We start from the raw sequence: 21406 nt of genomic DNA on the forward strand, positions 1-21406 counted from the left end.
CATGAACTTTGCTCCTACAGTTCATCTGCTGAAGCTTTTACATTTGGCTGGAAATCAAATAAAAACCAAAACAGCCACAAACATCAGACATGCTAACACTGTAACATTATTGGATGGAGCCACTGAGACTGAACCACCATCATTAGTATGACCTCTGACCTTTGACCTGTATCTACAGCACTGACCTCTGACTTTCAGCTCCACGTCCTTCTTCAGCAGGATGTTTCCCTCCCTGCTGTAGACAGTGCAGGTGTAGGTGGAGTTGTCTCCATCTGTGGGGTGTTTCAGGGTCAGACTGAGGTCTCCAGGTTCCAGTAACTTTCTCTTCATCTTTGTTCGGTTCTTGTATTCATCGTCCATTTCTCCAGGCTGGGCAGAGCCGTTCTCATGCACGTGGACATTTTTGTCGTAAGAGTTACTCCACACCACTTTAACATCTTCAGGAAGGTGAACTTTGGTTTTTAAAGGCAGCTGGACAGACTCCACCCCTGAATCCACCACTATATGATGGTCTGAGAGGACACAGATCACTGCATGAGCTGTACAGACATCAGCAGCACTGAGCACCATTTATTTGACTGGATGACATCAAATATTTGTAGTTAAAACATGTTCGACTGGTATGAAGCGCAATAGTGGTGACAAGCGTGACAGAGCCAGGATTTTCAGGTAAAAAGTTAAGCTTAAGTGAAATTCTAACCCTGTTAGCTGAGGGATATATTATGATGAAAGTTAAACATCTCCATACTGTCATTGTGGCTAAACAAACCCAAAAAGCCCAGTCAGAGATAATGTTCATCGGGATGGTTATTATGAACTTTCTGAAGAAAAACGGATTTCAACTTTTAATTGTTTATTAAGAGGTTAGCACAACAAATGAACCAAATTATTACGGTCTGAAAAATATTCCATTCAAGTTAAGAAGTCACTTCATAAAAATAATCTCAGAAGCCAAATATAGGCAAATAAAAATTAAAGTGGATTTCAGACAAACAGTTTGTTCCTGACGTGTTTCTGACGCGTTCTTTGGTAACTAGTCTGCAGCGTCCTGTAAAGTGCTGCAGACATGTTGGATGAAGAAGCACAGACAGACTGAGCCTCCACAGTCGGCCATGTCTCACACACATCAGCACAGAAACCATGAAGATCTCATGTGTCTGAACATCTGAAGCTCTCCACCACATGACTGAGCACAACTCAAGGAGGAGCATTTACTGAAGCTGCTGCAACATTTACTGTCAGCACATGTTTCCATGTCAGCTGCTGTTTACCACCACAGAAGAAGAACAGCTTGTCCACATGCAGCCTCTGTGTCAGATCAATGCAGTGAAGCACACACACTGTTTAGTAAAGTCATGTTGTGGAGCTGTTTCACTGATCAATGACTGAGTCTGAAGGAGGTTTTCTGACTTCTGGAACAAACCTGGAAGTTTCTCTTCAGCTCTCTGTATCAGCTGTTTGTAACTCTCAACTCTTTCAGCTTCTGGAACAAGTTTGTGTGAGCCACAGTCAAGGAGCCACCAGAGGACACCTGCTAACCATCGGCATCATGGGTAGTGTAGTAGGAGACACTCACCTGACATGAAATACTGTCGGAAATAAAATAAAAGACCTCCAGAAACCACAAGAAGAACCAGGAGAACCAGGAGAACTAGGAGAACTTTGGCCCAGGATGGAAACCGTTCTGTGGTGAAACAAAGAAAATAACAATATGAACTCTGACCTACATTGAGATTCCTGACTTCTAACTCTATCCTTGAATCACATAATTATATAATCATATAATAACAATATTCTCCGGCTCTTTTGTTTTGAATGTCAGCTAAACTGTAGTCTATGAAACATTGCTTTGGCTACCAATTACTGAGCGATCATAATGACTATTTTTGGTGTCAGATCATTAAAATCTCTCATTAGAATTTTAAAAAACAAACAGCTTCTGACACATTTCTATAAAAATAAAAACAATCAGTTTCATGTTATTTATATAGCACCAAATCACAACATTCACCTCAAGGCACTTTACACATAACCATGCCGAAAACCTAAAAATATAATCTCCCATCATGCCTCTGGAAAACTTCTTGTTAAGTTTAAGGAAATTTTGTTTTCTATATTTGTTATTGGTATGCAACTCTTTTAGTTTTGTTCCTGCAGATGTTGCTGAATTGTTTTAATGCACAGCTGTTGTTAAGGTGGAAAAGAGATGTTACACCATGAGTGAAGTTATGTGCAGGGTTATTTACCATCTTGGAAGCACAGTGTTAAAAAAAATAAAAGGAGCTCAACCTTGTGTGCCAGTGGGGTAAGAGGATCATCAAAAGAGTCAGCATCTAATTTTGAAGTCCCTGCTGTGTGATTCCTGAACTCGCCACAATATCGAAAATTAGACCCTACATTAATATACACAGATATACATATATTGTTCTTATTTTCTTCAATCAGTGATGAATAGTGAGATGTTCTAGCTTCACGGAGAGCTTTCTTATAAAGCAACAAACTATTTGTTCAGGCTAAATGATGATCTTCTAAATTTGTGACACGCCATTTCCTCTCGAGATTACGCATTATCTGCTTTAGGCTATCTGTTTGGAGATTATACCACGGGGTCAAGTACTTCTGATTTGAGGCCAGATTTTTCAGATCTTTTTACTGCTGTGTAATTTATTATTGTAAATGTAAATATTAATTGGAAATAGTCAGACAAGATAGGGTTTTCAGGAAACAGTGTTAGGAGTTAGAGTTTCAAATGAATTGTCATTATTATCGATTAATTATTAAGTCATGTACTAACAAATGGTAAATGGCCTGTATTTGTATAGCGCTTTAACAGAGACTTGGAAGAGAGAGACCAAATGTTTAATAATCCACATTTCACTGTTTTACTCTTTGGTTCAGCTGTGGATACTGTATTGTTCTTTCTTTGTGATTTTTTATGTTTAAGTTGTTTTTTGCTGGTAGTTTGTTTTTTGTATGTTTGGGAGCTGACACTCTCTATGGAGATATGGTTTTGGGGGATAACAGGAGGAGAGAAGCTGCAGAGAGGCGTGTAAGACTGCATATGCGACTGGCATAGCAGAAGGTGAAAAACTGTAAGAGGATCATCGTCTGCTGTTTGTAAACACTTTAGATTTAGAGCAAGTGACGCTAACCACAAAGAAATAATATCCCAAAATGTTGTATACATTCATGTCAAAGTGTCTGCCTCCTTAAATCAAACTAGAATCTTTTGCTCATCTTTAACCATTATCGTGACCAGCCCACTGAAAAGAAGAATACTGTGCATTCATTTCTGTTTTTACAGCTATTTTAGAGGGTTACATCCTATGTGGTGCTTACACATTAACATACAGTAAGTCTGGTCTAGGAAAGTAGACCAGACTTACTGTAGGAAAGCAAAAGTAAAGACCGTACAAAACTACAGAGAAAGCCCCAACAAATATACAACCTCTGGCAGAACCAGGCTTTCAAAGCAGTGTAAAATCATGCCTTCCATCTCAATCTTTTTGCCTACCCAATCAATACAAGTTATTTTCTCTTTCCTTATTATCCAGCTTCACAAACAAAAAAATAAGACTTTGCCACCTCTTTCTTTGCTGTACGCCTGGCCTCCCATTACTCCTGCCTACTTTCTTCCTCTAGCTGACCTACTCAGTTTGTCTTTGCTAATGTCTTCCTTTGAATACTTCTTGTGCTTTCTCATTCCACCAAAGTCTCCTTGTCTTCTTTTCTCTGTCCAGATGATACAAGAACACCATCTTAGAAGTTTTCCTCAGCACTACAGCCATAAGATGCATCAGAACTACTCCCTTAAATTTGACCTCTGACCTTTGTCCATAGTACTGACTTTTGAGCTGTAAGCACGTATTTGGGTTTGTTGCTGACCTTTGACCTGCAGCTGTACATTTTTCAGTCTCCTTTCTTCTCTTCCATCACCGATGGAGCAGGTGTAGTTGCCGCTGTCAGTCAGTTGTGGTTTTCTCAGAGTGAGGCCGAAGTTTTTGTTAGTCAGAGCATCAGGCATCATAGATGTGCGCCCGCTGTAACGTTGGTTTTGTTCTCTGAAATCATCTCTTCCTTTTCGTAGTAGGTGAACAGATTTGTTATGAAGATCACTGCGATTCCACATCACTGTGGGGTCATCATGAGGTATTAAACCTGGGAACTCACAGGGCAGTAGGACAGACTCTGCCCCCTCATTTACCTTCACCACCACAGCTAGGGCATGCTGGGAAACTGAGGACACACAAACAGAAACACAAATTAACTGCATGCTGTGGGTTTGTCTCAGAGTCCATGTTTATGTTGAGGGAACTGAGAGAACAGTTTACAGTGAGACAATCCAATTTAATTTAGACAGTGAAGTCAAAAATATATAAACATTAATCTGTTAAATGGTAAATAGACTGTATTTTGTATAGCGCTTTACTAGTCCCTAACGACCCCAAAGCGCTTTACACATCCAGTCATCCACCCATTCACACACTGACTGACTGCTTGCGTGAGACCTCGCAAAGCTTAAAGAACTGTGCAGGATGTAATCCCCCAAACCAAAACATGGTTTGTTATTCATTTCAGGGGTCTGGAGGGTAAAATCATTCAGTTTTTTTGTGATTATCAATTATTGTTTTCTGGGTCTGGAGTAAATGTTGGAAAATTTGCTTCTTCCTGGTCTTTACTGTACTTTCCAAAGACTGCCTTTAAACCCTGAAGCAGCTTCAAATTTCTTAAATGTCTTGGAGGACTGAGGCTGCCACCAATAGTGGACTAGTCACGATTACATCGACTATCAAAAACATCAACGACTAATTTAATAGTCTGAGATTGGCTGAGATTAAAGTAATAGTTTTCACAAAGCTGAATAAATGTCAAACAGAAAACTGATTAAACCAAAATGTGACAGAATCGAGAATGTACTCCAGTGTCCTGTTATATTTTAGATAGCAAGGAGCAGACGGCTGAGTTTATTGAACTCCACAGAGACAGTCTACAAATTTCATTAAAAGTTTAATAAACTATCATCTTGTCTTTATATTAGCACATACCTTAAACACATTAAGCTGTAAGTTAATGATAGTTATATAAGACATGCTGGTGCAATTAGCTGTATGTTTTACATCCAATAGATGCATGATCTGATTAGTCGACTAATCGTAAAAATAATCGGTGACTAGTCGACTATCAAAATAATCGTTTGTGGCAGCCCGATGGAGGAAAGAAAGTTTTCTATTTACTGTGAACAACAAGATGGCGACAGTGTTTACGGCAAGCCGTCTACTCCGCTGTTGTTTGTCGTCCTTCTCTCTACCTGCTGCCCTGATGTCTCCACGTTACTTGCCTATGATCAGCAAACTCTTTTGAATCTCCGGCCATTGGACTACCAGCCACAAGATTTTAAATGGAGATCTGTGAATCCTCCTTTGCTTTCAAAGGACTTTCCTGATTACCTCCGCCATTTACCATCTACCTTCTCTCAAAGGAAACGTTCACGGAGACGGGGTAAACGTGGCGGCATCCGTGTTTGTATCAAGGCCTTTTTAAAGTCCTATGTTGCGACAAATGATCGCTATTCTATAAACATCTTGTCATCTATTCCTGCCTTCTGGGACCATGCTAACTTCAGACTATTCTGTCACCGCTTGATGCGCCCTGTTGTACCTTATGGTTACCTGGACCTCCCAGCTGATCTTCCACCTGCTCGGTGCTGGGTGCGGTCCTCCAGAGGAGGTGCGAATCTTGGCAACCTTCGCCTGGTGCGGCGTTCTCCTACCAGTAACAGTGTGACCACTCTGGCCTTGCTAAATACAAGGTCATTAACGAACAGTGTTGGTCAAGTTACTTGAAAAAAGTAATCAGTAACTGATTACTTCCCCCAAAAAGTAATCCTGTTACTTTACTGATTACTTATTTTCAAAAGTAATTAATTACTTAGTTACTTTTTAAAAACACGATTTACAACCTGAAGAGGTAATAAAGCGATAGATCTTTCAGCCCAATTCTACTTTTTCTGCATAATCCATCATACAAAATGTAATAATATGGAAAAGTCTCTTTTTAAAACTTGTTTTATCAGTTTTAATCTTTTAACTTCATGCATCAAGCAAAAATTTAATTATATGCAACATTCTCTGACTTGAAGAAATTAGTTTAACATTTAAATCTATTTTCTGCACATTCCAGCACATAAAATATTTTTTTTTGTGTGTTTACACTCACTCTTTCAAATAGATGCAAGTAAAACACAGCAGAAAATAAATAAAGTCAACGACTAGCGGTCCTGTTGCTCTGTTTTCACCTGTAAAGCAGGAGTGGGGTAGGCGGAGGTTTACCCTGGTGCAGGTGTGCCGCAGCGGTCAGTGGAAGAATCCGCGAGTTTCTCTGTGAATTTCCCATTATGTTGTTGCGCACTCGGTGCTTGTTTATGGTTTTTTTTTCGCTGTAAAAAGAAGTTTTCTTCCCACGCACAACGGACACTAATGTTTTTTCACTTTTTATGGAATCAAACCCAAAGGTCAGTACTTCCACGCTTTAAACGCTGCACGCTCATACTCTCTCCCACAATCGATATATTATCCATTGTTGATCTGCACACAGCTGTTGTCACGAACGTCGCGCTCGCTTATGTCATTGCCATGAGACATTCTCGCAAGAAAAAAGAAAAAAAAAATCATGGTTTTAGTAACGCAGCATTCCTACAGGAAAGTAACGGTAATCTAATTACCGTTTTGCGATAGTAATCCCTTACTTTACTCGTTACTTTAAAAAGTAATCAGATTACAGTAGCGTGTAACAAGTAACGCGTTACTGCCCATCTCTGTTGACGAATAAGACTTTTATTTTAAATGATCTTATTCTATCGTTGGGACTGGATTTCTTATTCCTGATGGAAACTTGGCTTCGCCCCGGTGAACTTTTTCCCTTCTCGGAGCTGCTCCCACCTGACTACACTTTTATTAGCTCACCCCGGACCACTGAAAGAGGTGGAGGGCTAATTTCAGGTTTTAAAGACAAACTTCGATGTCGGCAGTTGCCACCTGTTCTGTACCCCAGTTTCGAGATGCAGTTACTGGAAGTGAACTGCGTCCCCTCCATCCTCTGCGCTGTGGTGTATCGCGCCCCGAAACTTATCAAGGATTTTCTTCCAGAATTTGCTGATCTACTGGGGAGCCTTGTGCTACGTTATGACCGTATACTAATTGTTGGTGACTTCAACATTCATGTTTGCTGTGAGGACAGTTCACTAGCTTAGGATTTCCTTGCTCTTATTAGCACCCTCAATCTCACACAATGGGTAAGTGAACCAACTCACACTAAAGGTCATATACTTGATTTGGTACTATCTTATGGTCTGGATATTTGCATCATTGACATAAAGGATTCTGGGATTTCTGATCACTTCCTGGTTTTGTTTAATACTATAGCGAGCGAAGTGGATTTGAACAGTGATGGTCCTGTGCGGCAAACGTGCACGATTAACTCCCAGTCAATCGCCCACTTCATTGATGCTTTCCTTGACTCTCCCCTCTCTGATGCTAACTGTAATGGGGTTTTATCAGCGGATGAGTTTACTAACCTCTTTTATACTACATGCGCTGACATTCTTAACTCTGTGGCACCTCTGAGGATTAAACGTGCCAAATCCTCACAACCCTGGCTAAATGATACTACTCGCGCCCTTAGGCGTGAATGTCGTCGTGCTGAAAGAAAATGGAGGAAAGACAAACTCCACGTCTCTCTGGACATCCTCCATAATTGTTTATCTAAGTATCAAAAGTCTGTTAAAGCTGCCAAATCTGCCTTTTTGTCTAGCATTATTATGACTAATAGCCACAACCCCCGAGCCCTTTTTAATACTTTTAACTCTGTGATAAACCCTCGCACTACCACTTATGGGGATGCTTCCCCTGCTCTTTGTGATAATTTCTTAAAATATTTTTCTGGAAAGATCTCAGCTCTAAGGGCTTCTCATCCATCTCATTCATCATCAGTTTTAGACCCAGTTCCAGCCTCTGAATGCTTGACTGTCTTTCAACAGTTTGAGCCAGTGTCTTATTCTGCTTTAAAAGATATAATTGATCATCTCAAAATCTCTGGCTCCCCGCATGATAGTCTTCCTTCTCGTTTCTTTAAGGAAGCTTTACATGTTATTGGTCCTTGTATCTTATCTCTGCTGAATGCATCATTGTCATCAGGTTGTGTACCGTCTGTCTTTAAGCATGCTGTTGTGCAACCTATTATGAAAAAAGAAAAATCTTGACCCTAATGGTCTCACTAACTACAGACCGATCTCCAAACTCCCTTTTATTTCCAAAATATTGGAATAGGTAGTTCTAAAACAACATCAGGCCTTTTTAGAGGTTGCAACGAAGCAGACACATCAGATTTCAGAGGTGAATAAATCTGGATATCATCAGCATAACAGTGAAAGGAGATGTTGTATTTTCTAAATATTAATCCCAACGGCAACATGTACAAAGAGAAAAGAGCAGGACCGAGCACAGACCCTTGAGGCACACCACAATAAATAGGGGCAGAAGCCGAGGAGTGTTGCCCCATGGCAAAAGAGAACGACCTCTCTGAGAGGTAGGATTTAAACCAAGTTAAAACCGTACCTTTGAGACCAACAACATGTTCCAATCTTGATAGAAGAATATTGTGGTTAACCATGTCAAAAGCAGCAGATAAGTCAACTAAAACCACGAAATATCCAGAGTCAACAGTTAAAAGAAGATCATTAAAAACTCTAAGTAAGGCTGTCTCTGTGCTGTGGCGAGGTTTAAAACCAGACTGAAACTTTTCATTAATACCATTTGCATCTGTTCAACTGTTTGCATGAAGTTAAAATTTGGTTATCACATAATTTTCTTACATTGAACAAGAATAAGACCGAAATCATAGTCTTTGGTAGTCACACTCCGCTAGACCAGTTAGCTGATGCCCTAGGCCCTCTCGCTAGCCATCTCTCGCTCACTGTAAGAAACCTTGGAGTGTTCCTGGATGGCTCTTTTAAACTTGAGATACAGGTCTCCACTGTGGTAAAAAAACAGCTTTTGCCAGTTGCGTCACATATCTAAAGCAAAGCCATTCCTTCCTTTAAAGGACCTTGAAAAGCTTGTCCACACATTTATCACATCCAGATTGGACTACTGTAACTCCCTCTACTCGGGCCTCCAACACTCTTCTCTTTACCGGCTTCAGTTAATTCAAAATGCAGCTGCGCGTCTTTTAGCAGGTACGAGAATCTATGAACACATAACTCCAATTTTAGCCAAATTACACTGGCTCCCTGTTAAATATCGCATAGATTTTAAAATTCTTTTGTTCACTTTTAAAATTCTGAATAATTTAGCGCCCAGCTGTCTCTCTGAACTACTCCACTTATACAATCCCAACAGAGCACTTAGATCATCCAATTACATGCTCCTAGCACAACCTAGGTCTCGAATGAAGTCGAGAGGTGACCGGGCCTTTGCATCCGTAGCACCTAGACTCTGGAATAACCTCCCTGTTCATATTTGTACTGCCGAGTCTATCCAGTCTTTTAAATCACATCTTAAAACTTATCTTTTTACTTTGGCCTTTGATTCTAGTTGGCTGGTCTAGCTTATTGTGTTGTTACCTATTGTTTGTTGTCCTGTTTTATTGTTTGTTTTAATTGTCTCATGTTTTTACTGACTGTGAAGCACTATGGTCAACACTGTTGTTTTAATATGTGCTATATAAATAAATTTTGATTTGATTTGGTTTGAACCAGTCTGCATTAATGATGAACTGTATTCAAACTGTACTGAATGTTGACAAATAAAAGTAAAAAAGACAAACAAAAACAATATAAAGTGTCTCACTAGAGTACTGGGCCTTCATGAAGTCTCTGTTACCTACAATGGATTCAGATGCACTTCTTTAAACCAGTCATTCTCAAACTGTGGTACGCGTACCACTGGTAGTACTTGGGCTCTCTCTGGTGGTACGCGGGAAATCTCCAATTTGGACCTTAAAACTGCAAGGCAGCAGACAGCGTTTTGCTGTGGGGACAAAACGCTGATCGTAAAAACACAGCCCTTTTCCGCGGTGCCGTGATCCCAGTCACTATCAATGAGTCTGAGGCCCCGGGGAGAATTGTGGGGGCATGGGAGATGCCATCGGAAATATCGCCTGCATGAAGAAGCTCCTAGTAGCCAGTCTTCTGTCTATGAGGTCCTTTGAGGTCAGAGGCGAGGAGTTGGCAAGGCACAGTGAAGCTGGAGGATGAACGCTAACTTTTTTCCACTCCATAAAAGTTAACGTGAGGGTTCCCGATGGTTAGGGACAAATGCAATCGCATGGCAGGAGTTTGTACACAGACCAAACTTCAGTCAGGAGAACAACTGAGATAATCCATCCACAATATAAGGTTAGTCATTAATATACTGCTGCATGGGCTGGGCTGTAGTTACATCGTAAGGTTTTAAAAATTGAGCTTTAAAATGAATAGTGATGATTAAAACCCAGAGAGTGATCACTGACTGATCACAGCCTTAATAAACACAGTAGTTTGGACCTGGAAGCAGGTTTCATCAGGTCATGACTTAAAGATTGGATATCCCACCTGCTGTGAATGTTTTAATGCAGTATAGTTGTTATCATTATCATTATGTCACATCCTGTTCATGACAGTTAAAATAAATAACGTTCATATAAGAAATAAAATTGTCTCCTGTAAACTGTTAATAGGCCTATACTACTGTACTTTAATGTCGGTCATAAGGCTGGTACTTCAAGAGCCATATATTTTATGAGGTGGTACTCATTGTGAAAAGTTTGAGAACCACAGGTTTAAACAGTTTTGTCCATTAAACAGTCGTTAAATGTAACTTGGTGTTTTTTAATTTTGCACTGGTTGGTTATTCTAATATTTCCAGCGTTTACTTTTTTTTTTTTTAAAGATCGAAAGAAAAACCACATCCACCACACGCCCATTTCACCGTTTACCTGTTCATCTGGCTCACCTGGCCACACAGCAGCCTTGACACAAATGTCACCTTTCACTACATAATCCACAGTATCAGTCCTAATCCATGTGTCGTGCCAAGGTAGGTAGGTATAACCACCAGTCGGGAGCGCGCTCGGAAGGGAGAACGGATTCAGTTGACTCCGTCTCCAATCCAACAACCAGACGTGGAAGTAGTGAGGTTTACTTCAGTGAAAAAGTGAAAGATGAGTGTCGGTACATAATCGATCTGTTTGTTGGTGACAACAGAAAATGCTACATTTATTCTTCTCACGTGTTATCAGACGGGATTATTAAAAAAACGAGGCCTGATACTTATTTGTACCCTCCTGCAACTTCACTGTATAAAGTGCTAAAACCTCCAAAATTCCAAGAGTAATAAGTTAGTATAAGTGTATGTGAACTAAAAATCAAGAATGTGGGATACTGTTTGTCCGTGATTTGGACAGCCCAGTGAGCCCTCCCGACGCAGGGGACACCGGCATTCCTCAGACCGTCCCTCACTCTTTCACCAGTAAAGATATTAAATTGATATTTTCTTGCATGTGCGTGTGTGTATGTCGCTAAAGAGTCCGCGGTCCATCATTATTCAGAGAGGTTCTTACCGTTAATGAGCAGCAGCAGCAGCAACATCATCATCCTCCTTTAAAAACCACAAAGTCCTGTTAGCAGCTCCCACACACTCCTGCTCTTCCTTCAGCTGTGACTCTGACAGCAGGCTAGGTTCGGTTTGACAGGAAGTGTCGGCGTGAGGCTGAAGTCTGACAGGGCTGTGAGGCATGAAGCTGATCCACAGCTCAGCTTCATGCATGAAGGCAGATACGTCCCTGGGCTTCCCGATCTCAAGTAATAGTTTGTTAAAATGCAGGTTTATTCAGGTATCTTTTTGTCACAGTTATCATGACAGGCCACACCTGAAACTCTCCAGTCTCTGACCAAACTACTCTAATCATGAGAACCCATCACAGCTGAGAATCCCTCCGCAGGTCCAGCCGACAGTAACGTCAACGCCTGCGCTGGATTCAACGACTAGCGGGTGTGGTGCAGACCTGGTAAATCAGGTGGAGATTAGCTAGCCTTTCAAAAGGCTTCTTTTGTCTATTAATAGACAAAAGAAGCCTTTTGAAAGGGGAAACGAGGAGTGCCTGGGTGAGGCGAGAAGAGGAGCAGCAGACACTGCTGGCAGACACCACACACCTCTAACACTTTTTCACAGATCCACTTTCTCATCTAAGTCGATTCCACAAACAAATTCATAACGACATTATTAAGAAATCATCACAGACCTTTGATGCTGTAGACATGAAATTATATGAATGTATTAATCATTAGGATCAATATAATCATTATTAATAATATAATCAATAATTGACCACGTCTCTTAAGTTTAATAATACTGACTTTAAAAAACAAAACAAAAACAACAACAACAGTTAATCCATAAGAAATAATGTCAGCTCAGAACTCTGTGCAGTCCAGTCAAATTCTTCCACACCGGACTTTCTCATCCATGACCCTAACGGACCGTGGCCGGACTCGTTGCGCACGTGGCATCCTGGCACGACACCACGCTGACATGTAAGGAGCTCCTGAAAGCGAGCCATTCTTTCACAGATCTTTGTCGAAGCAGTCTGCATGGCTAGGTGCTGACATTATATACTTGTGACTATGAGAGAGATGGAACACCTAAATTTAATGATCTGAATGGGTGAGTGAATGCTTTTTTATGCATGTATGTGTATTTAGAGCATGCCATAAAGACGACGAGAGAGGTTAATCTACTTCATGTTCCATATTCGGGGAGTTTTCGTGACATCTATTGGACATTTGAAGACACTACAAAATAATCTCTGACTAGTATGAAACAAATACACCACAATCACAAAAAACATGTAAATGGAGAGTGATCACTAAAGTACTGTAAAAATAAAATACTGCAAAATGTAAAGGAAAACATGAATTAAAAGTGAAAGTGGCATGACTATGACTCACTGTGAGACTGTGACAGAATCCAATTAAAATAAACTGCAGCAGGAAACTGTCTGTGCACATCTACAGCTGCATTAAATATTGGCTGTTCAGTGGTGACTTTGATTATTATTTAGCTTTTGTGATGTGAAAGAGTGCATTTATTATTTGCTTTTCTGTAATCTGATATTGGTTTAATAACTGGTTGGTTCAAAGTAGAAATTCAGTAGATGCATAATGTGTTAAATATCTAAAAATTCTTCTTATAACCAGAACAGAGGTGATGAAGAGTGCGGCAGATTAGTGAGATGCCAAAATAGAAAGCTGAAGAAGAGCTTGCATACAAAAATAGTCACAGAGTTTAAAAGGAACCCTTATGGTTCAATAAAAGCAGAAGCTGTGAGGCCAGGACTGGTAAAATGTAAAAGCTGAACAAAGTACTGTCAGCATACTGTCTCACACATGAATACTTCATTAACATTTTTACTTGTTTTTTTTTATTCCTGCTGCTTGAAATAAAAAACACACACAAACAAGAAGAACTCAAACTGGACTGATGCTTTATTTCAGACACAGACACAAACATGCATTACAACCCTTTGTGTACACATGTACAAATACTCAGCACTCACCCAACATGGAGACACAGAACTGAACGCCGTTCAGAGCACATTTTGAATCAACACCATGGGCATGTTCAGATTTTAACACAAGTGATTGTTTCACTCTGAAAATGGAGTGAAGGTGAGCGTTATTAACCCTTTGGGGTTGACAGACGCTTCTAAATCCTGTTTTTTAAAATATGTTGATAGGCCACTAAAACCAGAGTTATCATTAAAAAAAGCTTTTTTTCAGAATACATGGTCAGAATCAAAATACTTCAATAATGCCTAAGAAAAATATGTGGCTACATTAACTCCAAGAGAAGAACAGTAACACACTGGACTAATTAAATAATAGAATATATTACAAAGTTTACAAAATAGATCTAGGACTATTTTCTAAGGACAGCGCAATATGCCACCACTTTCCTGTTGGTTGAAAAATGCACCATGTCAACCAATAAAAAAACATGAGATGGAAACATCTGGGATTTGGTTATTTAGGAAGAGGGAAAGTTTTGGGAGTGACGGCAGCGAGAGAGAGATCGAACGATATCAACAGTCAATTTTAAGATGTGAGAGATTTGTTATGTTTAGCGTGTTTGTTGCAGATTGCAGCATAAACCGTCTCCAGGTGCAAAACAGGAGTGAAACACCTCCTGCTTTGACGCCTGCAGGGTTTAGGCCTGTGATGTGCTCCTCTGTCTTGTGGTGGACAGAAACTACAGTCACGGCCAAAAGTTTTGATAATGACACAAATATTGGTTTTCACAAAGTTTGCTGAATCCGTGTTTTTAGATCTTTGTGTCATTTGTTTCTGTGATGTGTTGAAGTCGAATTACAAGCACTTCATAATTTTCATTGGCTTTTATTGACAATTACATCAAGTTTATTCAAAGAGTCAATACTTTCTATGTTGTTTATTCATTTTCAAGACCTCTGCAATTCACCCTGGCATGTTGTGAATCAGCTTCTGGGCCAAATCCTGACTGATAGTAGCCCATTCTTTCATAACAATGCTTGAATTTTGTCAGAATTTTGGGGTTTTGTTCGTCCACTTGCCTCTTGAGGATTGACCACAAGTTCTCAATTGAATTTAGGTCTGGGGAGTTTACTGGCCATGGACCCAAAATTTCAGTGTTTTATTCCCCGAACCACTTAGTTATCACTTCGGCCTTATGGCACGGTGCTCCATCATGCTGGAAAATGCATTGTTCTTCACCAAACTGTTGTCGGATGGTTGGAAGAAGTTGCTGTCGGAGGATGTTTTGATACCATTCTTTATTCATGGCTCTGTGAGCCCTCACATGAATGGTCTCAGGATGCTTTACTGTTGGCATGAGACAGGACTGATGGTAGCGCTCACCATTTCTTCTCTGGACAATCCTTTTTACAGATGCCCCAAACAATCAGAACGGGGCTTCATCACAGAAAATGACTTTATTCCAGTTCCCAGCTGTCCACTCACGGTACTTTTTGGAGAATATCAGTCTGTCTCTGTTTTTTTTCTTGGAGAGAAGTGGCTTCTTTGCTACCTTTCTTCACACCTGGCTATCTTCCCAAAGTTTTCACCTCACTGTGCATGCAGATACACTGACACCTGCCTGCTGCCATTCCTAAGCAAGCTCTGCACTGGTGGTAGTCTGATCCCGCAGCTGAATCATCTTTAGGAGTGTGATGTAGCATAACTTAAGCAGCAAGGAAGCTGATAAGTAAATAGCATTAGCAGACGATTGAAGTTCTTTTAAGCATACTTTATTGCTGGCATCTCCCTTTTACCATATGTCTGTGAAGGTTCTCAGGTAGTGATGGCCCGCTTGAAGCTGACGCTCCGGAGCGTGTGTCGAAAAAAACAACACACTGGTTCAGAAGCACTGTGTCGAGGCTTGCTTCGTTTGGCAAAAGTCACGTGACCAGTGACGTCCGAAGCTTCATTACGCACGTAACTGCTTCAGTACCTGATTCAAACGGATATAAGGAAGTGAATCATCCACGGGATTCGTGGAGTGTGTTGATGGTGACAGATAGCGACGAGGTGATCATTCCACTGACAGATATGGAGCCAGCGAGGAAGAGAGGACGTTCTGGCGTGTGGGAATATTTTGAGTTGATTTTGCTCAATTCATTTTATCTGCCGAAGTGAAAAACCTGAAATGTCCAAAATCATGTTTTCATAATGTAAATATCATTACAGCATATGACTTTAGGAACACTTCCATGTGAATTAAAGCTAATGAAGACTACAAAAATGTATTTGACACTATACGTACATTACATTGCTACAGTTTAGAAAATCATTTTGTTTATTGTTTTTAGGTGATAGTCTGCAGGACCCAGGAATACCTGCATATCTACCAACTTGCAGTGTGGTTCCTGCACTCCACAGCCTCTTCTGTTCCATGCAAGTGGATTTTCTCCAGGGCAGGAGAAACTATTTCTAAGAAAAGAAACAGACTCAGCCAGCGCAGTAACACTAATCCTCTTTTTAAATGTAACTAACAAAAGGGCTACCTGACATAGAGCATGTTTTTACTTTGCAAGTTCTTGATTAGGGGTGGGTTTTGATTATCGCCTTTCTGATTACAATCCATGCTAAATTGAATAAAGTGATATTGATTCATTAAAATCCCGTGTCGATTTGTAAATTAACGTTATTATGCCTGAAACGCCAGCATCTCAGGTTAAACCTCACAACATGTCGTCAAACACCATGCAGCTAAAACAGTAACTGGGAGCAGGTTTACGGATTCTGCATATAAACGTGAACACAGAGCGCGGACCCGACGCGTCAGAGTCAGATTTTGATGTGTCGTCGGGTCCGCGCTGTGTTTGCCTCCTTTTTCTTCGCTGGCTTCTGCAGCTGCAGGTTTCATAACTCTCTGTTTACATCTCTAATTGAGTCTCACATGTGTCAGCTTTCTTTTAATAGATACGAAATTATGGATATATACTGATACATGACCAGAATTGTAATATTTTTGACTGAGGCAAAACTTTCCAGATTCCAATCAAATTGAATCGGATCTTGTATCGAATCAAAATGATTCTACAAATCAGTGACGATGCAGCCGTACTCAGCTTCCTAAGCATTTTCCCTTTCCAGTTCACAATCAATCCCACCCCTAGGTCAAAAATATGTATAGGACAATTGGCCTCATCTAATATTTTGTATGAACCTGTCCAGCTGTCCAGTGATTAAATGACAAGTAGATGGAGGCAGGACTTCACAGCAGGGGCATACTCCATAATGTGCTGTGCATTCTCATATGTATATTATATATATTGCTCACTTATTGTATTTACCAACATCAAGGAGTTATGAGCAAAGAAAGGCCACACCATAGTGCATGTTTAAATAGGGAAAGTTTATTGATCAAAATGTATTACGCAAATACGCATTACATTTTTTTCAGCCCCCCAATCGAGAAAACAAAACCAATTACATGTTCAAAGCAACGGAACGGTGGCCCAATATCAGAGAGAACTCCACTCTTGAGTGAGCAGCGATAATTGAGCAGTCCGTTTTATTTTGCAGATTCAAGCTGCTCTTCAAAATATTCGCCACCAGATGTCACCAGAGAGGACTGTGTTGAAAAACTTCGAGTAATGAACTGTTTTTCAATACAAGCTTCAGTGCTTCGGAAAGCTTCATTTAGCCATCACTATTCTCAGGCATCCAGGTCATCGTAGTCAAAGGAGCTTGCAAAGAAAGGCGTCTGGACTTCTTTAAGTTACTTTTACCATAAAACAATCAATCAGGCATGCAAAAATCCCACTTGCTTTATACAGGACTTTGCCCACACCTGACCTCGTTAGTCCCTACCATTGAAACAAAATAGGTCAAACCAAATAAAATACAATTCTAAACAAAGAACAGGAATAAAGTCATGCATGAAACTGACAAACTCATTTACTCAACTAAATAGTTTGTAAAGTAAAACACTGCATACAATATAACTCAAAAGGCTACTTTAAAGAAAACAAATAATACTATACAAAATGAAAAACTCTCCATTTGGTTACACCCAGTGATGCAATCATTGACCTCATGACCCTATATAAACAGGAAGTAGCGGGCAGCCCTTCCCCTACACCTGTCTCACATATAGGACCTGAATGCACAACATGGTAAGTATAACCAAAGCAACATAAAGAAACATAATTTACCAGACATGTGTCTGTAAACAGAAGAAAATTCAGATGACCTGATAGTTAGTAGTGTTTGCTTTAAAACACATGCATGGATGTAAAGGATGTAACTACTGCTACCACAAACAAAACCAGGGTGTGTTAAGAGAAGTTACACCAGCAATGTCTAAATCAAAGCATTATAGCTGACTGTAAAATAACAAAACACAAAATAACAATATATGCAAGTGACAAATGTCAAATTAATTCCGTTCTAGCCACTTTGTCACAAGGACACGGTCCTGGCGCACACAACAATTGAACCTCTTCCCTTGAAGTTGTTGATGATCTGATGAATAGTTGATTTAGGTGCAATCTTAGTAGCAACAACAGCCTTTTTATGCAATGCAATGATGGCTGCATGTGTTTCTTCCTCTTAACCATGGTTAAGAGCAGTGGTTCCCAAACTTTTTTTGCTGGCCCCCCCTTTGTTTTACAAGAAAAATGTCCGCACGCCCCCGCGTGCACGCGCACACATCATCCAACCACACACGCCCATATTTTGCTCCATTGCGGTTTATTTCACATCTCCAACATTTAGTAAACAATTAAGCAAATACAAGAAAAAAACAACTACACGTAAAATAATCTGCCTCTGCCTTTCTAAATGGAGGGACAGTAACTGTGTGTATGTATGTAAGTGTGTAAAACCTGCAGATAGTCAGATTAACAGTATTTTGTCTCTATCTGCAATTCCTCTCATGTAAACAATAACGTGGCGCGCAGCATGACGTGAAAAAAGGCACATACCTTTGACGTTGAGTGACCAACTCTGTATTCCTCGTCCACACGTAAACGCAAAAAAGGAGTTTTTAAAAAAATCTCAGTTTTCGGTGATTCGAAACGCCGTTTACGTGGACGAAACAGCTGCGTTTTCAAAAATACCCGTGTAGGTGCGGACGCAGCGTAAAAGAGTTAGTAGTTTATTTTCTTACTACCTGTAACTTATTGCAGATTACTTGTGTAATAATATTCAACATTACTATCAATACATTTTTCAAAAAATGCCTCTCTGTGTAAAATGGGCTTAAAAACATAAACAGCTGTGGGATCCTGTTTGTCTGTGATTTGAACCGGGGGAACAAATCGTGGCAGGATCAGCCTGATGTTATTTGTATCCTGCTGTAACTTTACTGTATAAAGAGCAAACATCTCCAAAATGTCAGGAGTAGTTAGTCATTACAAGAAGTGTTTGTGACCTAAAAATCAAGAATGTGGGATCCTGTTTGTCCGTTATTTGGAGAGCCCAGCGTGTGCTCCTGACGCAGGGAAAACCATTTCTGCAGGGAGAGCTACCTCGGCACTTGTGCAGGTGAAACCAAAGGGAAGATTTGCTTCACCATATTTTCTAGTCTTTGGCTTAGAATGAAGTTGGTTTGGAAACATATTCAGCGATGCTTCAGCTCCTGCTTTGCGTTTCTGTAGGCCCCCGTGCTAGCAGTGTCCAAGCGTTTTGTTTTTTTCCACCCTTTTCCTCCAGCAGCCCCCCTGCAATGGCTCTGCCCCACACTTTGGGAAGGTCTGGTTAAGAGGAAGAACAATGATTTCAAGCTTCACCCTCATTTTAACACATCCAGTCTGCTATTCTAACTCAGTCAGCGCAACACAATGATCTCCAGCCTTGTGCTCATAGACATTTTCACCCGTGTTAACGAGAAGATTATTGAAATGATCTCAGCAGCTCCTTTTATGGCGGCAATGAAATGCAGTGGAAATGGGTGTTTTGAGATCAAGTTAATTTTCATTTTTTCATCATAAAAGCTGAAGCAGCAAATTTTTGTGAAAACCAATATTTGTGTCATTCTCAAAACTTTTGGCTACAGCTGTATTTTTTGTGCTGGAACAAAAGATTTGAGGGCATCTTATTGTGTATTGAATATTTTTAAATGGTTGTACAAAAATGCCAGATGCAGGGGCTGCATTTTTGGGTAAATAGTTGTATATAACTTTATTGTTTACAAAATGTATGCATAGGTTTTTGAAATGTACAAATGCATATTTGCATTTCATAATATGAAAATCATTCAATAAACATGTTTTTACAGTAAAAAAAATATAACTACTGCTAGAATTTTATGTTTTTGTGTAATTTCAGATCAGTTGTGTTAATACAGTATGTTAATGAAAAAATAACTGTAAATTCAAACACATGAGGTTGATACCAAACAAGGAAAATAGTTTTTAAAGGTGAAAAACAAATGTAGAATCAAAAGTAGTCAAAAAGTGCCAGTTTTAGGACCTCAGATCAACAAATTGTGCTTTCAAAATTTTGTATTTATTGGGCTACATACTTATTTATTATATGAACTTTACAATACATAAATTCAGATGTTTTATGTAACTGGAAAGTTTATTACGTGGGCTAAAGAAAAAAGGAAGGTTATACACTATATTTATATGAAAAATGTGTATACTTACTGCATTTGATGTATTTTAAGCATACATAATGCAGGATGTGACACCATATGCATGAAGAAATGGGGTGCAGCTGGGTGGAGTGAAGTGCTCAGGGACCACCTACAAAGTGCAACACATGTTGCTGCTCCAATCATGTACAGTGGCGTTTCTCCCAGATGACTTTATACTGCAGGGCCATCTTGTCCATCATTCTGCCGTAATAAATACAAATCTGATCTTTTTAAATTAGAATTATTAAGTAACTTCTTCTCACAGTGAAAAATCTAAAAATTCCTCATGATCTGCTTTTATCAAACCATTTTTACTAATATGTACATTTACAGTGATGAACTCGACACACTTTATCAAGTTATTTAAAGTAGACGTCCATTAAAAACACAGTCACCAAACTTCATTGGTTTTTTTGTTGGTGTTGCACTTTGTAGGCGGTCCCTGAGCTCTCCTCTCACTCTGAATCTCAGTCCAGGTCTGAGGACACTTTTAATGGAGATGAGCTCACACTCTGCCGTCGACCTTCATAATGAAGATGAGTGTGGACTTTTATTGGTGCTTATACCACGATGGTGTCAGGGCCACAGCACTCAGGTGTATGGAAGGGAGCGATAGACACCTGTAATATCTCACAGTAAAACCATTGAATGTGGGGTCTCAAAGGATCGATATTATCACATTTCTTTATTTCACTTTCACTTCATTTCTAAAGCACTTTTAAACAATATAACAGCTGACCAAAGTGCTGCACAAAAACAATCAAAAACTAATTTGATATTCTAACTAAAAAAATACACACACTTGCTGATAATACAAGTTCATGTTTGTTACTGAGTAAATAATGTTAAGACACTCAGTGAGGGGACAGCATGGACTGATGTGATATACTTTAATACTATGTGCAGGGCTCTAGACTAACTTTTTGCCATGGGCGTGCCGGTGCGCCTAACTTTAAAAAGTTAGGCGTACCGGCACAAAAGTTAGGCGCACACAAATTTTATAATAATTGATATAATATAATGTGTTTTTCTGGATACACTGGGCTTTTTCAGCATTCAAAGATTGATGACACCGTGTCAGAGCACTGGCTATGAATTTCAGAAGGATCAGGCCTTAACTTAACAGAAAAGTTAGCAATAGTTCTTTTCCTATTACAGCTACATCCACTTCTGTCATGCCTAGGCTGCTCATAGGGCTGGGTATCATCACTGATTTCTATAATCCATTCGATTCTGGTTTTCAAAGTCCC

General features: G+C 39.8%; 1 protein-coding gene across 5 annotated transcripts in view; it reads right to left on the reverse strand.

The window, feature by feature from the left end:
- LOC146578152 (butyrophilin-like protein 2) overlaps positions 1 to 11626 on the reverse strand; it is a 31076-nt gene extending 19450 nt beyond the window's left edge. Inside the window, exons 1-3 of one of the 5 annotated variants that reach the window (XM_085257735.1) lie at positions 11596 to 11626; positions 3886 to 4236; positions 186 to 512 (exon numbers count right to left, since the gene is read on the reverse strand). In XM_085257735.1, the coding sequence (XP_085113861.1) occupies positions 186 to 512; positions 3886 to 4236; positions 11596 to 11626 (709 nt within the window). Of the gene's footprint in view, positions 1 to 185; positions 513 to 1576; positions 1685 to 3864; positions 4274 to 11595 lie in introns of those variants that run through there. The other 4 variants (XM_085257743.1, XM_085257753.1, XM_085257726.1 and 1 more) reach the window with 4 other exon arrangements.
- Between the last annotated feature and the right edge of the window lie 9780 nt (positions 11627 to 21406).

The sequence above is a fragment of the Mchenga conophoros genome, linkage group LG3 (assembly GCF_057382185.1).
Source record: "Mchenga conophoros isolate Kocher_MC1m ecotype Shallow Benthic linkage group LG3, M_conophoros_male_GT1.1, whole genome shotgun sequence".
Lineage (NCBI taxonomy): Eukaryota > Metazoa > Chordata > Actinopteri > Cichliformes > Cichlidae > Mchenga > Mchenga conophoros.